The sequence below is a fragment of the Bos mutus genome, chromosome 23 (genome assembly GCF_027580195.1).
Source record: "Bos mutus isolate GX-2022 chromosome 23, NWIPB_WYAK_1.1, whole genome shotgun sequence".
NCBI lineage: Eukaryota > Metazoa > Chordata > Mammalia > Artiodactyla > Bovidae > Bos > Bos mutus.
The window spans coordinates 29,800,762-29,821,723 of NC_091639.1; the positions used below are offsets into that span (position 1 = coordinate 29,800,762).

A 20,962-nucleotide genomic window follows, 5' to 3' on the forward strand; every position below is an offset into this window, starting at 1 on the left:
AATCCCTCCCAGCATCAGAATCTTTTCCAATGAGTCAACTCTTCACATGAGGTGGCCAAAGTATTGGAGTTTCAGCTTTAGTATCATTCCTTCCAAAGAAATCCCAGGGCTGATCTCCTTCAGAATGGATTGGTTGGATCTCCTTGCAGTCCTAGGGACTCTCAAGAGTCTTCTCCAACACCACATCAAAAGCATCGATTCTTCGGCGCTCAGCCTTCTTCACAGTCCAATTCTCACATCCATACATGACCACAGGAAAAACCATAGCCTTTACTAGACGAACCTTTGTTGGCAAAGTAACGTCTCTGCTTTTGAATATGCTATCTAGGTTAGTCATAATTTTCCTTCCAAGGAGTAAGTGTCTTTTAATTTCATGGCTGCAGTCACCATCTGTAGTGATTTTGGAGCCCAGAAAAATAAAGTCTGACACTGTTTCCACTGTTTCCCCATCTATTTCCCATGAAGTGGTGGGACCGGATGCCATGATCTTCGTTTTCTGAATGTTGAGCTTTAAGCCAACTTTTTCACTCTCCACTTTCACTTTCATCAAGAGGCTTTTGAGTTCCTCTTCACTTTGTGCCATAAGGGTGGTGTCATCTGCATATCTGAGGTTATTGATATATCAGGTCAAGGTGAGGTTATAAGCTTCGGAGCTGGCAGTGAGCCCAGCAGCAAAGCCAATCAATGTCAGTTCTTAAAGAAGCCACGTGTTGACAGTAGATGAGCTTTATGGAGATGAAGCAAGTGGTTTATGCAGTCGGGGGGGCAGGGGTGTTCTGTGTGAATGGTGCCCCCAGAACAGTGTGATGCCGTGCCCCAGAATAGCACTTACTATGTCACTAAAGCTATTCTAGTGTTCTATATTGATTAATCATTTGCTCCTCACAACAACCTCAGGAGGCAAGCTATTTGTATCTGTATACTACAGGTGAGTGCTGAGGCACAGAAAGGTTAAGTAACTTGCTCACGGTCACACAGCCATTTTATGGAAGAGCTAGGATTTGAATCAATGTCTGCAGAGTACTTAAATCTTAACTATCATACTATATGATATAACTAATGCTTTTAAGAGCTTAGTATATTCCACATTGCAGTTGGCTTGATTCTCGTAACAATTCTATGAGGTCGGCACTATTATTCCATTTTACAGAAAAGAAAACTGAGGCTCAAAGAGACTAAGTAACTTCCTCAAAGTCGCAGGCGAGTAAGGGGCACAGCTCTGTACCCTAGCAGTCTGGCTCTAGAGCTGGGTCTCAAAGGCCTTGCCCCAGAAAGCAACCATAAGACCATCTAGGAGTAAAAGGGCTAGAGAAGGAGAAAATAATTTCTAAACATGCATAACCTAAATAGTCCCAAGGCCACAGAAATACTGGGGTGGGGACAGGCTGAGTGAGTGCAGAGGAGAGGTCGTGAGACTCGTCTGAAATGCCGCCCGAATGACTCAGGATTCAAGCCCCAGTGCAATGGAGAACAGCATAATTTATACTTCTTGACAGGCCTCAAGCTGCAGGAACTCTGAGACTCAGATAGGCTGATTTCTTCCGCTTCTGGATCTAGTGACTGGTCTATAAAAAGTCAATGCCAAGGTCATATCCCAGAGGCCAATCCATTGCATCTTCCCTACCGTCCCATTGCTGGTGGCCCGCCATTCACAGGGCATGAGGTATTGACCCAGAGCCAGCAGCCCTACGCTCAGCTTGAACATTCCCGGGCCTGTGAGCAGAAAACCATCATGAAAAGACATTGATAACACTCACTGACTATTTTTAAAATGTTCTTTCAGCTTCTCCATGAACATGAACTAATGGAGGAGGATCCAGTAAGACAAAAACGAGCTGGTATGTAAACATTTCCTTGACTGTCTTTTCTAGTAAGTCCCATCAAACAGCACGTGTTGTAACTTTTTGAAACACTGGTATCTACATGATTCGGTCTCCAAGCGCCTCAGGGTTCAATTTCTAGAAGTAACTGCGAAGGCGCTCCATTCTCTGTCAAATGATATTAAAGGGATCTTATCAATACCCTCCATCCAAGTGTCCTGTCCCATCACCACTCCTCAGACCCTGAAGATTACCCCATGGCCCTTCCCCCAGCAGCCCTGTACCACCACCAAAAAGCCACTTCTCTCCTCTCAACCCAGCAGCATTGCCTCTTTTCTTTTTCCTTTTTCTTTTAATCTTGGCTCCTTTCACTCCTCACTTAGTCTCAGGGATCAATTTAACCACTAGACCCAAGTCCTCTGTTTCCCATTCCAATTTCCTCACTAAATTCCAAAGAAGAGGTCTGGGAAAAACAGGGCTCTGCCTTTTGGAGGGTCGGGGGCAGGTGAGAGCTGTGAACACCTGCATGATGAGCCTCAGTGTCCCCTCTCCCATGTGAGACCTGGGGCAGGTGGGTCTGTCTGGAGGCTACATTTTCCAAGGACCAGATCCTCCTTCCATCACAACAATCTTGCTATAGCATCAACTGGATGCTGTTATTTCCCTGCATAAATCCGATCATCCTCTCACATATCTCTGTATCTGCGAGAGTCACAGAGTCAGCATCCCACCCACCATAACCCCTTTGCTTCTCTGGGGAATCAATTCACATGGATTCGTGTCTTAGAAGCTCTTCCATCAATTTCCCCAGACAGGGAGGGGCTGTTTTCCTGGGTTCCCATTATCCGTGACACATCCTCATGGCCCAACATCTATCCCAAAGCACTGCAATTCTTTAGCTTCCTGTTTGCCACTCACAGGGGACATGAGCCCCCTTGAACCCTCTTCCTCTCTGTAGCCTGGCCAGTAGCCCAATGTCTCAACAGACCAGTGAACAAATAAAGAGAGGGCGTGTCTCTGTCATAGCCACTTGTGTGAATTCAGAGGCTGTGTCCCTTTTCGCTAAGAGTCTGCTGGCTTTGCGGCTAGACCAACCATCTAGAAACTTCTTAACTTGTAGCACTAGGGTTAAATCATGACTTGTTCTTTTCAGTCTTGCGGTAGGAAAGAGACATTAGGCTGACAGGGAGAGCAAGCTTGCCCAGAGCGCAGGATAGAGGTATCTGGTGGACCCTTCACAGGCCATAACCAGATCCGACTCTTACCCAGTGCCTGAAATGAGAATTCGATCACATTGTTGATAAACTATCAAAATGCTCACTGAAAGTTTATACTGTTGTTCTTCTCTCCTTCCCTTCCCTTCCTTCCCTTTCTTTTCTGTTTTAGCCTGGTTTTATACCCCTATGGGATTCTCACTCACCCTCCTCCTTGCGTTCCCTGAAGTGATCCACAGCAGGGGTCTCCAGCCTCCAGGATCTAATGCCTGATGATCTGAGGTGGAGCTGATGTAACAATAATAGAAATCAAGAAAAAAGTGAAAGTGTTAGTTGTTCAGTGGTGTCCAACTCTTTGCGACCCCATGGACTGTAGACACCCAGGCTCCTCTGTCCATGGGATTCTCCAGGCATGAAGATTGGAGTGGGCTGCCATTCCCTTCTCCAGAGGATCTTCCCAACCCAGAGCGAACCCAGGTTTCCTGCTTTGCACACAGATTCTTTACCATCTGAGCCATCAGGGAAGTCAAGTGCACAATAAATCATTCCAAAACCAACCCCCACCCCCCCCACCCTAGTCCATGGAAAACTTGTCTTCCAAGAAACCAATCCCTGGTGCCCAAAAGGGTGGGGACCACTGGTCCACAGCGCAGACTGCACTTCCTGTGCTTTAAAACAAGTACCATCATCTCTACTCCATCCCCGACAGCCCCTTGAACCCTCCCGTCCCCGTGACAGCAACAGGGCCAACGAGGTCCCCAGTCAAATATTTTGAAAGACTTCTCTTCCTGAAATCAAACCACTTGTGTTAAGTCCCAGCTCCAGTCCCTGCCAGCTTCCTCAGGGATGGTTGGTGACCCCACAGCTGGAAAAGTAACATCTTCCTGCACTTCCCAACTATTTGTGACCCTTGGTGACAGCCTGAGAGATCAGCCGTCAGGGAGGAAACCACTTCCACGTCTAGGAATTTGACATTCCCCAGTTTTTCCAGACACGCTTTCATTAAAAATGATCACGGCAATGATAAATCACCAGGAGAACATGTTTTCTGTTTCTTTAAATATGTGGTCCTGTGTCCTCTTGGGCCTCTGGAGTCATTTTGGAAGTGTTAATGACTCAGCTCATCACCTACAACAGATGGTTTGGCTTTGGTACTTTTACAAATCACTGAAGCAAGAACGGATCATGGAAAGTCCCAGGCACTAGGTCACAGATACTCAGGATGTAAGCTGCAGTTAAGAGCATCACACCCCCGGAAAACTAGGAAAGCAACAGGAATGTTAAATCCAACAAAGGCCACACAGGAATGTCTGTGTTCTGGAGGCTTAATACCAACAGAGGCAAACAGAGGTTTCAAGAGAAAGAATTCTTAAAAGGAATTTTCTTTTGAGGCACTGGAACAAATATTTAGAGCTTTAAGTTTTGAGATAGAAATCACCTTTCAAGAGAGGATCAATACTCATATTTCTTCTGAGCTATAGACTTCTTCCTCCATCACCTATTATGTGTCAAAAATCTATCACACATACCCAAACCCACATATAGATACATACATACAAATATGTGCGTATGCATGCTTTGTCATCCAATCGTGTCCAACTCTTTGCAATCCCATGGACTGTAGCCCACCAGGCTCCTCTCTCCATGGAATTTCCCAGGCAGGAATACTGGAGCAGGTTACTTTTCCTACTCCAGGGGATCTTCCCGACCCAGAAATGAAATTGCATCTCTTGTGTCTCTTGCATTGTCAGGCAGATTCTTTACCAACTGCGCCACCTTGGAAACCCACATACAAATCTCCAGATATATTATTACTATACAGGAGTTGAGAGAATTAAATAATATTTAGTACATATTGTTCAATATTAATAACATTATCTAGAGAGTACTTGTTTTGTTTGTTTTAATGTTTCTTTAATTAAAACAAATGTAACTGACTTTTAATAAAAATGTTGTGTCTGAAAGAGCCCAAACTATACTTGGTGCAGAGAAGATTTCATATAACTCCTGAAAGCAGAAGGATGGATGCCATGATATTATCATTTTAGGAAAATTCTTTCAAAACTCTGTTAAGGAAAAGAAGCCTGAACAAAAACCCAGAGGCCAGAGACAAGAATAGCAGAATACTTCCTGTTAGAGCAGAGTGGTTCTTGGGGAGCAGAGAAAAAAAAGCACTGGTCAGAGTATTCAGAATTCTGCCTCAGTTCAACCAGGACGTGGATTCCATACCAGCTGAGAGGCTCGCAGAGAGAGAACTGGTGGAAGCCATCGGAAGTGAAAATTTGCCAGATGGTTATGGCTGAAGGAATTAGGTGAAGTCAGCGCTGGGAGACCAGTGAGGATGCTCAGCAGTGCTGACCATCATGGGCCAGGTCTCTGGAATGACCTAGGAAAGGGACAAAGGGAACACTTGTGAAAGACATTTTGAGAAATGAGTCCAAAGGACCTGGGGACAGGCTTGACATAGGGGTAACAGGGAATACACAGACCTGGGTAACTGGGAAGGTGGAGGCAATAAGCAGAAGCCGGAGCTGGAATGAAAATCTTATTTTGGAAACATGCCAGTCAGCTGGAAACTTAGTCTTTATGCGGATTGAAAGCAGAAGTTTCTTGGGACTTCCCTGGGGGCCTCGTGGTTAGGGCTTCATGCTTCCACTGTGGCAGCGTGGGTTCCATCCCCGGTTGGGAACTAAGATCCCACATGCAGCCAAAAACAAACAAATAACTAAAGTGCCTGGATGGCCTGACTTAAAAGTATTTGCTAAAAAAAAGTTTCTTGTTGGTTGGAAATAATACAAATGTATCCTCCACATCAGCTGTCAAGTTCCCCAAGCCAGATTTTTGAGGTTAACTGGGAACGTGTCTCGGGTCCTAGACTGAAGAGTCCACATTGGTTCTTCTTTGGCTTCAGAAGAAACGGCTGGTGGGAGAAGACACTGGGAGAAAGGGAGCCCCAGGATGTCCTGACCCCGAGCTGGAGGCGCTTCTGTCTTCGTGCCTGTTCAGGGAGAGCGAGGTTCCTACCAGGTTGGGTTGCCAGCTGCCAGCCTGGAAATCCTGAACTTTCTGCAGATCTGCAGTCCAGGTGTGGCTGGCTCTTTTTGATCTGGGTTCAGGAAATGCAGTGCCTTCTCCAGGCTGGGGAAGAGATTTGCAGGTTCTCCTGGCACTCTCTTCCGTATGATAACTTGTGGCGTTTCGGGCTTTGAGCCGGCAGTGGTGGTGGCAGAGTAAGGAGAAAGCAGCACTGGTGTGCTCTGCCTGTTTGTTTGCTTCCCTAGCTCAAAAGGGAGACCTGGTTAGAATAGAATCAGAGGTTTTGTTGACCTGCCAGCAGACATGTGCATAAATGATAATCCTCATTATGATCAGTATTATTATTTCTACACGCTGTTTCAAAGTGGCTACTATATGCCAGGCTGTTTGTTAGGGGTCTTCATACCTCAGCTCCTTAGCAACAATTGAGCAGAGAAAATAGTGCTCTGTTTATAAACAACCAAAACTTGGCTCACAGAGTTCAGTAGCCTCCCAGGTAAGAGGACATTTATCTCAGCCCTGGCTCCAAGTCCAAGTTCATAGTTACAAGTCATAGTTTTCAACTTGTGTTTCTGGCTCTTGCCTGTGAGATTCCACGCCATGGCTTGTTTTGTTTTTTTAGCAAAAAATTCTCTCCAACATGTATTTAGTATGTATTTATCGAATGCCTTTTGGGCACCAAGAACATAAAACTCACTGCCTGCCTGCTGTCAACTTTTAATCTGGTTATGAGGATAGGGTATAAAGTTTATAATATGGAAAGCAGAGTCATCACACAATGGGAGTCTGCAAAAGGCAAAGCTACTGCCAAGGAAGTAGTAGCAGCTACAGAGAAATAGGTCTGAACTAGATGTAAGTTACTAACAGAACTGACTAATGATGGGCTGGACCACTTACACCAAGGCAAGTTTGATGTCATGCGAAGTATTCAAGCCAATCTAATAAGTACTTGACAGGAATGTTTATAGAGGGCATCTGAAGAGTGGTTATCCAAAATGATCCTTAAAATACTCAAACAACTTCACAATGCCTTGATTCTGTGAGTCCTCGGGTCAGTGAGCACCCGTGGGCTCAAAGAGTGACCAGGTTGAGGCCTGGAAGAAGGAGCAAATATGGGACGGAAGAAGGGAGGGAGGAGGGAGCTCCAGGCAGAGGGAATTCCAGGAGACTGATGGTGGTCTGGGGCTTCTTCTTGTGCATATATTGCAGGAGGAAACTGAGATCTCGCTAGCATATTTAGAGGAAGGTTATGTAGCTGTGATTCTCAGAGCAGCTTTATTGAGTAAGGGGCACTATACCACTGTATATGGTGCTGACTTTGATTATTCGGGTGTATAACAAGCGACCAGAATTGACTCTTTTCTTTAGACCGCACAGCCCAATGTTTTAAGCCATAGTGCTGCCCACCGCCCCCCACCCCACCCATCCGCAACTGCCCCTGGGGTTCTGGCAGTTTTCCCCTGTGTGAACAAACCTTTCTAAAGGCTAAAGGGAGAACCAGGATCTTTGATTCTCCACTGACAATGCTTTAGTAGAGCCAGACGATGCTGCCAGACTGCTACCTACTAGACCATGTTAGGAAACAAGCAGAACAGGTAGCTTTTAATATTTACCTGCTACAGGACTAAGGGGGAGAAACCAGAGAGCCAAATCTTCCATAATAAAAAGACGTGGTCCCTGTTGGTCAAGAGAAAACCAGAGTGAACCCATTTTTCCTGGGCAAAGTCAGCAGGCTCGTTCTATTGCAGGTGGGAAATTGATATATGCATTGACTTAGTCTCTGACTTCTGAAGGAGCCATAATTCCCAGTGAAGTGGTCAGGCGAAAATCGCATCATTGGCTTAAACAGCTGTGATTAAGACCCAGAACTGTGTGTCACAGTTTGTGGCCAGCCTTCCAGAAATGTCTCTTTAAGATAAGTGCTGTGTGGCGGGCAGTGATTTATGGGAAAGGAGAGGGGAAATCCTGGCTGGTTTGTGCTTTCCAGGGCCAATGAGAGGCCTGCATCTGTGACACTGATGATCTGCCTTCCACTGGGGTATCCGTGAGTCCATGAGAATTCAGACAAACAATACCAGGATGAAGGAGCTCAAGACAAAACACACTGAACTGTCTGGAATCAGGTGGCCCGGAGGCAGGCGAGGAGCACAGAAGGGCATCTAAAATGTACACTTAGTGTGGAGGCATGGTCGTGTTCCTTCTGGGTCCCTTGTAGCCTTGGCAGGACCACCAGCTTCGCTGTCCCAAGCTCGGAAGCCCTTAGGTTTGGAGGAGGCAAAGAGGACAGAGAGTGGTCTTTCGACCCCAAAGCATGCCCCCTGACCCCACCCTCTGCAGTCATGCTGATCCTGAGCATCTGGGCTTTGTCCCTTAAATTCAGGTACTCTCCCTGGGGCATTACAGGGGCTGGAGGCCCAGTGGTGTTTCTGTGTTCTGTTTGCCCATGGCACCATGATACTCTATACGGGGAGAAATGACCCAAATCAGGACGGGCATCTTCTTCAGCCCAGGCTACAGATTTCTGGACCTAACTGATAAAGATTCTACCTTGACTCACCTGAGTTGAGGCTCCAAAGTATTTGTGTGTAGAATTCCCTACCTGTGGTGATCATCAGCCAGGGGTGGGGACCACTGGAATAGATGATTCTCAAGGACCAGCCTGTACACAGCTTTCTGAGTTACTATGCCTGAGTTCTTGAGCCTGTTTGAAGAACTGACCATTTTCAAGAAGACATTTCTCTATTAAAATTTCCCCATCCTTAGTCTCTGGAGAATCACTGCTCAGGCTGAGGGTTATTCTGAAACTCCCTTAGAAGTTGTCAAGAACATAAAACATGGATGAGGAGAAGAGGGTTTCAGAGGCTGGTGCTTTAGTGATTACTTGCACAGGGACTTCCCTGGCAGTCCAGTGGTTAAAACATCGTGCTCCCACTGCAGGGGGCATGGGTTCAATCTCTGTTCAGGGAACTAAGATCCTATATGCTGCTCAGCAAGGCAAAAAAGAAAACGGACACAGATGCCATAGACTATAACTCACTAGAGTCACAGGAACAGTCCTCATTGGAATATACTTTCAGAGAGCTATTTTATTATTCGTTTATTTTCATATTTATGTATTTAAATATTTATTTATTTGTCTGTGTCGAGTCTTAGTTGTGGCACATGGGATCTTCTTGAGTCATGTAGGATCTTTCTTGGTGGCACACAGACTCTCTAACTGTGGCACAGGCTTGGTTACTCTGTGGCATGTGGGATCTTAGTTCCCAGACCAGGAATCGAACCCCCATCCTCTGCATTGCAAGGCAGATTCTTAACCACTTGACCATCAGGAAAGTCCCCTCTTAGTAGTATTTTAGGCTTTTGGCTCAGCTTCAGCAGAAGAACTACCTTGGTTTCAGTGGGGAATGATGACGTCCAGGAATTACCATGTGCTTTTCAAGTACATGCTTGTTCTCTGAGCATGTAGAGAAAGGTGGGCTCAGGGATGAATTACACTAACTGCCTTTAGGCAGGCACTGAAATCATGCTGGGATCAGACCCTGGGAGGCAAAGATGCAGGTGATGAAGTGGGTGATGTGGGATTGTTACTGACCTCACTTATCAGAAAAGCAGCTACTGTCCAGGAAATCCTGTTTACATTCATTCATGGGAGGGGAGTAGACTGACCACAGCAAAGAGGATCCTGGAGCTTCTGAATCCTCTGGAAAGCATAAACATGGCTGCATTACCTTTCAGGAAAAGAATGTGCTCTCAAACAGACCTTGCAAATATCATGCAGCCACCATGGCAAATGTTCCTAGCAGACAACATACAGGTTAGGATCGCTCAGGAGAAGACTAGCAGTCCTTCCAGGAAGCTTGCTTTTCATCATAGAATCATTTGCAAATCAGAAAGAAAACAGGAAACTTCAAGATATGCCGTAGTATCATGACAGACTGAGATTCCATTCTAGGTTTTAAAAGTCACTGTGTTCTACTTGTAAATACATGTTTATATGGAAGAAACAGCTTAAGAGGCATTTGTAATTTTAAGAAAATGTGCACAGACATTTTTAAAGGGTTGAGTTAGTTATAGCAAGTTGATGAATGCCAAAAAGAAATAATTCTCAACAAGGTTGATAAGTAAAACCAAACTCCTAGAAAAACAGAGTTTACACCTCTAAGTGGACAAATACTACCATTTTCTGCAATAAACATTTATCAGTTGGAGTTTCCCATAGTAAATGTATTTCATTTTAGGTTTGCACATAAATAATCCTTGGAATATTTAAAACAAATCTTACAATATTATGAGAGACATTCTTTGCCCTTTTAGAAAACAGATATAGAATTTTAATGTTAAGGTTTTAGATTTATATATAACATATCATGTATATTTATATATTATCATTTTATATATCATATATATTATCATTTTAAATATATATAGTCATATATATGATATATCATACTTCAGATTTTACATTTTGCAGATTTTACTTATATTTTAAAAGGAAAAATTTTACAAGTATTCATTAATCTTTTCCTTACTTGGCCAGCAAAATAAAATAAGCCACAACTTGTCTTCTCAAGGCATCTGTATAAAAAGATTCTCCTATTCTCTAAAGGCTCTGCATTAGCTACCAACCAAGCCCATGGCTTCTGTTCCAGTTATGTATTTCAGCCAAGAGTGAACCACAGGTTCTGTCTATGACAAAAAGGTGAATCTGAAACTCAACTCAGAAGTCACAGGTTTAACAAGAATCTACTGGACATGAATTTATTACGTGCTGGGCTCCATGCCAGATGGAGTGGGTAAGGCCATGAGAAGTGAAAGAAGCAGTTTCTGCCCCTAAGAAGCTTACAGCCAGTGTTCCAGATGTGATGCAATAGTGGAAACCACGAAGGCACCTTCCGGTAGATCTATTGTCTGGCTTGCCTGGTGTGGGAAGCAGACGCATCTAGAATGCCGTCCAGGCAACCAGTTTGGAGACAATTTGGAAAAACAATGAATTGCTGAAGGTCTCTTTTATTTTACTTTCCAATTTGCCAATTTTGCTTTTGTTGAGTGTCTATCATGTTCTGGACAAGGGAGATACAGAGTGAGAACAAAGAGTCCACAGTGCGTGCACAGGCTAAGAACAAAGGGAATTAACTAGTGGCTTTTTCCAGAGGTCTTCAAACCATGCATCCTTGAGCTCTCAAAACACGTGCATGACCGTTGAGCGATGTCAGAAATGTACTGACTCATTCTGGTGAGTCAGGACTCTGGCTTTGATTGTCTAGACAGTTGCCAAGTTCCCCTGCTGGGTCTCCCTGCTTCTATTCTTGTCTCATTAGAGTCTGTTCTCACACAGCCTTGGACATCAAAGAGGGGTTATGAGAATGGAGAGGACGGACAAGTTCTCATCTTGGTCTGTGAAGCTCTCAAATGCCTGGAGACCACGGTGCTGATACCAGTTAGATCTATTTCATTTCTCCTCTAAATAGCAAAATCATAGAGAGGAAGCCCATGAAGGGAGGACTTGGTGGTGATCAGTAAACAAACTTCTCTTTCTCAGTAAACAAACGTAAAATAAAAATGTTTATTAGAAATTCTTAAAGGGTGATGAGTTCTTAAAGGCATCCACGTGTCTCCATCATTGGCTTTTTAAAAATGTTTTATGTTGGTGTATAGTTGACCTTCAGTGTTGTGTTAATTTCAGGTGTACAGCAGAGTGATTCAGTTATACATATACATATATCCATTCTTTTTCAGACTCTTTCCCCCTATATGTTATTACAGAGTATTGAGTAGAGTTCCCCGTGCTATATGGTAGAGTCCTTGTTGGTTATCTACTTTATACATAGTAGTGTGTATATGCTCATCCTAAACTCCTAAGTTTCATTGGCTTTAAGTTCTAAAATGTCAGTGTGTTCTCTCTCCTCCCCACATGGTATGTGCTCACAGCCTTTGTCTGCTTTCTTTCCAGTTGCCATAAGCAGCCCTGCAGCTCAAGAGTTCACCGTCGATGTTGAGATCAGTTTTGAAAATGCCTCCTTCCTGGAACCTATTAAAGCTTATTTGAACAACCTCAGTTTTCCAATTCAAGGGAATGACACTGACCTAGCTACTGACATTTTGAGCATCGAGGTGTCAACAGGTGAGTAAAAGGCCTATTGCTTGAAAGAGGAGGATTGAACTAATCAGAAGAAACTACTCTGGGCTGCTTGGGAATGTGGGGTGTGGAGGGGAGCAGCCTGGGAAGAGTGAACCTCAGACAGGAGGCAATGGATGGGTGGGTGAGGAGACTTACTGACCCAATATTCATATCTTAGCATCCCAAATTTCCTCCCCCCTTTTCTATGTCTCCCCCTTCCTCTCTTCCAACAGCTTATGTTATGATCCTTTCAAGAAAGGTATTTCTAATTAATTTTTTATTGAAGTATGGTTGATTTGCAATATTGTGTTAGTTCCCACCATACAACAAAGTGAATCAGTTATATATACACATGTATCTATTCATTTTTAGATTCTTCTCCCACATAGATCACGAAAGAGTATTGAATAGAGTTCCTTGTGCTATTCAGTAGGTTCTTATCAGTTATCTGAAAGGCATTTTAAATCCTAGTACACAAAACAGAGTATTTTTAAGGCTGGACAATGTGTGTCAAATACTAAACAATACCTGGAATGTGGTAGATGGTCTGGGGATGGTCACTTTTGCCATCCTTAAGGCACATTCATTTTTCACGTGGGAGTCCAAAGTTATTCAAATCCCACCCCTACATCTATCTCAAAAACAAGCAAATGAAAACAGCACCAACAAAACAAAACAACCAAAAAGGCTTTAGCAGTGGGATTTCAGGTCAGTAAGAGAGAGATTTTTGACCAAAAGGGTCTCGTTGGTTTCCTTCGAATTACCAGTGCCCACCACACTCACTAGCAGCCTTGACTTCCCTGTTTCTGCTTCACCCTCTCCTACTACTGGCGCACAGGACAGCAGCGGTGTCCAGGGATTCCGGGGGGCCTGGGTGTCCCTTCTATTTCAGCAACAGTTCTTTGATGACTTTGCTTTGGAAAGTCATCCTGTGGGCCTTTGCCTAGATGCCCACCTGCAGAATTCCCAGGAATATGGTGTTAGTCCAGTTTTAGATATAACTTCAAAGTCTTCAGAGCATTTTTCAATGTCAGTTTTCAATGGGATTAGGGTCTGCTTGGGCTGTTCACATCTGGCTTGAATATAAAAGGCACAAGTTTAGAATTATATTCTATATTTGTTATCTATTGCTTCTCCAAAACTTAGCATCTTAAAACAACAAACTTAGGATTCCCTGGCAGTCCAGTGGTTAGGACTCTGTGTTTTCACTGCCAAGAGCCTGGATTTGATCCCTGGTTGGGAAACTAAGATCCCATAAGCCACATGGTGCAGCCAAAGCAAACAAACAGAAGCAACAAACATTTATCATGTTACACAGTTTCTGAAGGCCAGAAATCCAGGAAGAGTTTAGCTGGATGTCTCTGGCTCAGGGTCTCTTGTGAGGCTGTAGTCAAGCCATTAGCCTGAGTTGCAGTCATCTGAAGGCTCAACTGGGGCTGGAAAACCTGCTTCCACGCTCACACACATGGTTGCTGGTAGATCCTCAGCTCCTCCATAGCTATTGGCTGGAGACCTCAGTTCCTAATCATGTAGGCCTCTCTGTGACATGTCCTCATCAATGCAGCTGGCTTCCCCCAGACCAAGTGATCAGAGGGAGAGAGAGAGAGAGAGAGAGAGAGAGAGCACATGTAACCAAGAGGGAATCCACATTGTCTTCTATAACCCAACCTCAGAAGTGATATAGCACCACTTCTGCTGGATTCTGTTGGTCATCCAGAACAATCCTAGTATAATATGAGTTATTGTTGCTGCTTAGTCACTAAGTCATGTCCAACTCTTCTGCAACCCCATGGACTATAGCCCCCCAGGCTCCTCTGCCCATGGGATTTCTCAGGTAAGAATACTAGAGTGGGTAACCTTTTCCTTCTCTAGGGAATCTTCCCAACTCAGGGGTTGAACCTGTGTCTCCTGCATTGGCAGGTGGATTCTTTAGCACTGAGCCAGCAGGAATCTATAACAGGGTGTGAGTACCCAGAGGCAAGGATGGCTGGGGCTATCTTAGAGGTTGGCTGCCATATACTCAAAGTCTGAGAATCTGTTTACCATCTTATCATTGTAGGCAGTGGCTGGGATAGTTAGCATTGCCTTCTTTTAGATGGCCATGCCTCACAAAAGGTGATATGTATGGGAATTACGAGAACCTCATGCAAAGCCACTGAACTTCCCAGAAGGGCAATATGGAGTGGCGTTAGGATTTCCTACAAGCATAAGAACTTGTAATCTATAAATTACACCTTTTTTCTCCTCACTGTTCTGGTTGATGACAGTCTGCAGGCCTACTGGAAATGAAATCTGGTGCTCCTGTGAGACAGGCTATGAGTGGCCTCAGGAAAGTTGCCTCCACAATCTCACTTGTCAGGGACATGATGGTTCCTCTGCAGGGCATCACTGCAGTTGCCTTAAGGGACTGCCTCCCAAGGGACCTTTTTGCCAGCTCCAGGGAGGTAAGTAACTGGTCATTGAATGTTTGTTTGTTGAGTGCCCATTTGATATCAACTCAAGAAAATGTTTCTCTGTCCTGTGTGTACTCAATGCTAACATGGGATTTTAAAAATATGGCCCTGTGTTCTCAGCAGATATTATCCTGAGAATGTCGGTCAGACTCAATGTGGGCTTTCAAGAAGACCTCAAGAACTCTTCCTCTGCCCTCTATAAGTCCTACAAGACTGACCTGGAAACAGCGGTGGGTTATGGTTCCAGGCGTTTCTTCACTAACAAACTCTGAGCTGAGCTGAATCTATTGCATTTACAGTGGGTTGTTTGCTTGAATCTGTCAGAATTCATGAAGTTTATGTTGAAATTATTTCTATACCTCTGGGATGATGATTTAAGAACTGCTCGAATCATACTGTGTTCAGAGGATGTTTTGACATCTTGACCTGATGTCATCTTGACCTGATATCATCTTGACCCATGACATTATCTTGACCTTTGACATCATTTTGACCTCTTTGGCTTCATCTTGACTTTTGGCATCATCTTGAGCATTTTGACACCATCTTGGCCTTGACATCATCTTGATCTACCATCTTTGACATCATCTTGACATATAGGTAGAAATTCTTCCCAGAATAGAATTGATTCAGATAAAATTTGGTGGCATTAACTCACTAAAACCTGTTCAAAGGTCCAAAACCTTGGTCTAGAAGTATCAGATGGTGCATTTCTATTCATCTTTACACTCCACACTGATGAAACCCCTAACATCTTTTGTGTAGAACAGTTAAGTCTGACATAGAGGATTCCACACCACTCAATACTAGAGGTCCTTAAACATTCACACTTAAGACAGATTTAAATTTACTCATGTAGATAGATTCATCTGTGTCATACTTCAGATTCCACATACCAGAAACAGACTCGCAGATCCAGAGCACAGACTTGCTATCAAAGGGGAGTGGAGGAAAGGACTGGGAGTTTGGGGTCAGCAGATGTAAACTGTTATACATAGAATGGATAAAAAATGGGATAGTTTTTTGGGGGATGTCTCTAGTTTCAGTTTCGTTTTAATCCCATAAAATGGATTATACATAAATGGATAGCATAGGGAACTATATTCAGTATCCTGTGATCAACCATAATAGAAAAGAATACGAAAAAGTATGTATGCATGTGAAAATCTGCTCATGTTAAATTAAAGAGTATTCCCTCAATGTAAAATGTGTGCCAAACACTGTTCTAAGTGCTTTACATTGGATTAATTCATCTAAACCTAAATACTTTGGTTGAATCAACTCACTTGGAATAGAGCTTCTCAACTGGTGTGGGACAAATTGCTATAGGTAGATGTAATGACTCCCCTTAACTCTCCAGGCAGCCAACCGCCTGCTCAAACCAGGAGCAGCCTCCCGCTTACCCTAGTCAAGTAGGGGTTAATATTTGTAATCGGTGCCATGATGCAATGCTGATACAGGAGAGTTCTTGGATATCCGATTTGCATATCAGGCATATAATAGTTCTGCACAGCATGAGACTCCTCCTCATGCACGCAAGTCACACTACACATATCACACGACATTGTATACTTTTGAGGAAAAAAGATAGTAACATATTAATTGTTTGATCCCGCCCATCCAGCTCCCTAACACAGCACTTTGCAGGTGTAATCTACCCTGTAAATGTAACTTGATTCAAATTGAATCTCCTGCAGAGTTGGAATTCAGGGAAACAAAGTGGAGTTAAAAACATCAGTAAAAACCACATTGGCTCAACCAAAACTGTGATATGTTTAGTGAGGAATCAGGCACTGTATTGGTCACAAGAAGACACCTGGTAGATTTCCAACTGCAGGAAATGTAAATTGACCGTGGGTCCCAACTGCTGCCCACTACCAGTGAATGAGCAGGGCAGATCTGTCTAACAAATGCCTGACTCCTTTGAAGGCTGCACTGTGCTTCTAGGCTCAGTCTAGATGATTTCATCTCACCTCCCCTCCTGTTCAGTTGCGCTCGGGTCTGATGGCTCTGTCTGCCTTCTCTGATGCCTCCTCATTGCTTTCCTCTAGGCATTTCCTAAGTCTTTTTTTTTTTTTAATTTAACTTGTTTATGGCTGTGCTGGGTCTTCACTGCTGTGTGAGCTTGCTCTAGTTTCAGTGAGTGGGGCTGCTCTTCCTGGTGATGCGTGGGCTTCTAATTGCAGTGGCTTCTCTTGTTCCAGAGCAGAGACTCTAGGGCAAGTGGGCTTCAGTACTTGCAGCATGTCAGCTCAGTAGTTGTGGGTCTCGGGCTTGGTTTCCCTGAGGTATGTGGAATCTTCCCAGACCAGGGATTGAATCCGTGTCTCCTGAACTGGCAGGTGGATTACTACTGAGCCACCAGGGAGCCTCCCTAAGTCAATATTTTTGCACATTTACTCTGGCGTTTGCTTCCTGGAGAACCCAGAATGACCCAGGTAAATAGGAATTACTTCTCCAAAGATCTGACAAAGCTAGTGCTTGTTCAGCCACTTAACAAAATATACAGAGAGCATTTTACCCAAGAAGATAAGTAATATGGGCTTCTTTGGTGGCTCAGTGGGTAAAAAATCCACCTTCAATGTATTAGACACAGGAGACACGTGTTCAATCCCTGGGATGGGAAGATCTCCTGAAGGAGGGCGTGGCAACCCACTCCAGTATGCTTGCCTGGACACATCAGAAGTGACTGAGCATGCACACACGATAAGAAATACACAATTTTTACTCTTTCAAATCATTTGACATATCTTTCAGTGGACCTTGATTAATGGTACTCGTCTTGCTTTATTTTCCAGTTCTGGAAGGGTTACAGTATTTTACCAGGCTTCAAATTGGTGACGGTGACAGGGTTCAGGTAAGAATGCTATAACAGGGTAATTTTATCCAATGGCGGGCTCAGTGGTAAAGAATCTGCCTGCAAGGCAGGAGCCGCAGGCGACATGGGTTTGATCCCTGGGTGGGAAAATCCTCTGGAGGAGGGCTTGGCAACTCACTCCAGTATTCTCACCTGGAGAATCCCACGGACAAAGTAGCCTGGCAGGCTACCATTCATAGGGTCGCAAAGAGTCGGACACGACTGAAGCGACTTAGCATACATGCACGCTTCCATTGGCAGATACCAAAAGGTTAATGAAAAAGCAAAAGCCTGTTAGAGGAGCACCATCTGGGATGCCCAATGGGAACAGTTTGATAGAGGTGAAGACAAAGCCAGATTTCCGGGGCTTAAAGGGGAAGGAAATAATGAACAGTAGTTCACTCCTTAGAGATGTACCTATCTAGGGGGAATGTGAGAAAAAGATTTGTGTTATTCTATGCATGCATGAATTATGCAAACAAAGATGTGGCATCTAGAAGGTCAGAAATACAAAAATGAAATAATGTCATGCAATGATGCCCTTATTTTATTTTATTTTTTAACATTTATTTATTTGGCTGTGCCAGGTCTTAGTCGCCACACATGGAATCTTTAGTTGCAGCATGTGGGATCTAGTTCCCTGACCAGGGAGCAAATCCAGGCCCCCTGCATTGGGAGCACAGAGTCTCAGCCACTGGACACCAGGAAAGTCCCAAATATGCCTTTACTTTAGAAAATTAGCCAGTCAGACATGGCTATAATGTTGTACAACACCGTGTAATGCCTCCCCGTGGAGTTAGGTGCCCTGACAGCCCTGAGTATGTTTGCCCAGTGTTTCAAAAAGTCACTTGCCAATTGAAAAATTAAGAATGTTTCCAGAAGCATTGAGGATTCTGACTTCACTGGATATTCAGCATAGCTGGTAACCCTGGGTCAGCATGACTGTGTGACAACAGTCTCTACCTTGTACTTAATACCCGTGGACTACTTGTGGGATTCAATTCACTCCACCCCATCTGGCTATTCTGGCCATTTATGTTACCTGTCTGCAGACATTTGAGTGTTTGAACCCTGCCTCAGGCTTTTAACTAGAGCTTAGAAATAAGTGGATTTCAGTGAACCCTCAAAGAAAAAGGTCCCCAGGCTCTTCCTGCCATTTTGCTTTCTTATGCAAACAAACCATAAGGATCTAGACTCTTCCAGGTCACTTACTGCTTTTACTGAACTGAGTGGTCTCCATCCAGGCCTGGAAGTGTGGTTGTGACGTACGAAATCACAACAACAACAACAGCATCACCTGCGTTAATGCGTAAAGCGAACGAGAAAGTCACACAGAACCTCAATCAGACCTACAAGATGGAGAGCAGTTCCTATCAGGTTACTTACAGCAGTAAGTAGACGATTGCTGCATCCTTCCTATGAGTACATTCTACTTAGATATGGTAACAGTATTTATCATGATGTGTAAGCCTGAGAAGTCACATGACGACTTCCTCTGTGGAGAGAAACTCTCCAGTTCCTGGCATACAGGTTTTGTGCCTTCTCCCCACCATCGGCCACTTTGGCACCTCCTTTGGGTGGCGGCAGGCGTGGAGGGTCCCAGCAGGGAGAGATTTTACAGGGCCACAGAGCCATCTGGGTCTATGGATTTTTTTTTTTTTAATTAACAGACTCAAAACATTCAAAAAGGAGAACTAACATTGCGATGGTTGTTGCTGTTCAGTCACTCAGTCATGTCTGACTCTTTGTGACCCCATGGACTATAGCACACCAGGCTTTCCCATCCTTCACTATCTCCCAGAGCTTGCTCAAACTCATGTCCATTGAGTCAGTGATACCATCCAACCATCACATCCTCTGTCTCCCACTTCTCCTTCTGCCCTCAATCTTTCCCATCATCAGGGTCTTTTCCAATGAGCTGACTCTTCGCATCAGGTAGCCAAAGTATTGGAGCTTCAGCTTTAGCATCAGTTCTTCCAATGAATATTAGGGTTGACAGGCCCAAAACCTCCCCAGAAGTAGAACTAACATTGTGATGGGGGGCGGGTATTTATGAGATGCACTGATATTGACCAGGGGTCCATTGTTACTTTGGAGCAGTAGTTCTCAAAAGTGTGGCCCCTCCAGCAGCATCTGGGAACTTGTTAGAAAAGCAAATTCTGGAAGTCACCCCAGACCAACCTGGGCCAACCTGTATTTTGGCAAGCCCTCCAGGTGATTCTGCTGCAGGGGAGATTTGAGAACCACTGCTTTGGATCACATACAGCAGTGGCAAGAGTCCTGGCATTTTACATGCTCTCCCTCATTTTCCAAATGGGGTATAGAGTTGGGCTCTGTGTGTAATTAGGTGGGTGGCTCTGTTGTTGCCTGGGGGAAAGCAAGGGGAGTCTGAGCAGAGATGTGATGCAAGCGATGACTGGCAGCTGTTGTGTGTAACTCAGGCCCACGGTTCACGACTGAAGGGGACTCCTCTTTGGAACAACACAGCCCACCATGGGGACGGCACTGAACGGGCTGTTGCAGGCACAGGGGAAGGAAAGTCACCTCTTCTCAGGAGGAGTGAGACCATCCTGACAATGGATTCATACTCTACCTCTTTACATTCACTGCTAATATTTTTAGACATCCTATCATTCAGGAAGGAGAGGGTGGGACAAATTGAGAGCAAATCACCCTCAGGGTAAATGACTTGCTCAAGGCCACATGGTAAGTAACATCATTTTGCATGCCTCAGGTCACTACATGAAATGTGCACAGGAGGCTTTGCTTCTGAATAGTTGAATGTGATGCTCTGAAATCTTATTTTACTCAGGAGCCTGAAAAATGTGGCAAGAGATATTTAGATACCTGGATATTTTGAACATAGCACCCCAAATTAATTCTATGGTATTTTAGTCCCATATTTACACTATGAACAGGCTTCCCTTGTGGCTAAGCTGGTTAAGAATCTGCCTGCAATGCGGGAGGCCTGGGTTCGATCCCTGGGTTGGGAAGATCCCCTGGAGAAGGGAAAGGCTACCCACTCCAGTATTCTGCCCTGGAGAATTCCATGGACTGTATAGTCCATGAGGTTGCAAACAGTCGGACATGACTGACTGACTTTCACTTTCACTTTACAGTAAGAACAGGGTGTGGCCTGAGCCTAAAGAACCATCCAAAAGATGCCTCCCAGAACCTTATTCCTCAGCGCCTTAGATTTTCTCAATACATGGAATTCATGAATACTATACCTCAGCTTAGAGGGAAAACCTGTATATTATATAAGCCAGAAAAACCCCAAAATAGAGAATACTGTTTTTATTTATGTCTGTGAAATGACTTAATGCCACTTTTCTCAAGAAGTTTACTGTGAAACCAATAAGAATAGCTACTATCCCTCCAAGTCACCCCCCAAGATAGCTCTCACTGCTCCTATTTTCCAGACAAGGAAGCCAAGGTTCAGAGATACTCAGCAAGCTCCCCAG

The 20,962-nt window shown here is 44.3% G+C and overlaps 1 protein-coding gene across 6 annotated transcripts in view; it reads left to right on the forward strand.

Annotated features, from left to right (window-relative positions):
• Nucleotides 1-20,962, forward strand: part of ADGRF5 (adhesion G protein-coupled receptor F5) — a 112,735-nt gene that overhangs the window by 60,818 nt on the left and 30,955 nt on the right. For 4 of the 6 annotated variants that reach the window (XM_070361023.1, XM_070361025.1, XM_070361022.1 and 1 more), the window contains exons 3-8: nt 1,784-1,838; nt 12,021-12,191; nt 14,456-14,632; nt 14,762-14,871; nt 17,440-17,498; nt 18,743-18,888. In XM_070361023.1, the coding sequence (XP_070217124.1) occupies nt 1,784-1,838; nt 12,021-12,191; nt 14,456-14,632; nt 14,762-14,871; nt 17,440-17,498; nt 18,743-18,888 (718 nt within the window). The remainder of the gene's footprint in view (nt 1-1,783; nt 1,839-12,020; nt 12,192-14,455; nt 14,633-14,761; nt 14,872-17,439; nt 17,499-18,742; nt 18,889-20,962) is intronic. The other 2 variants (XM_070361024.1, XM_070361027.1) reach the window with 1 other exon arrangement.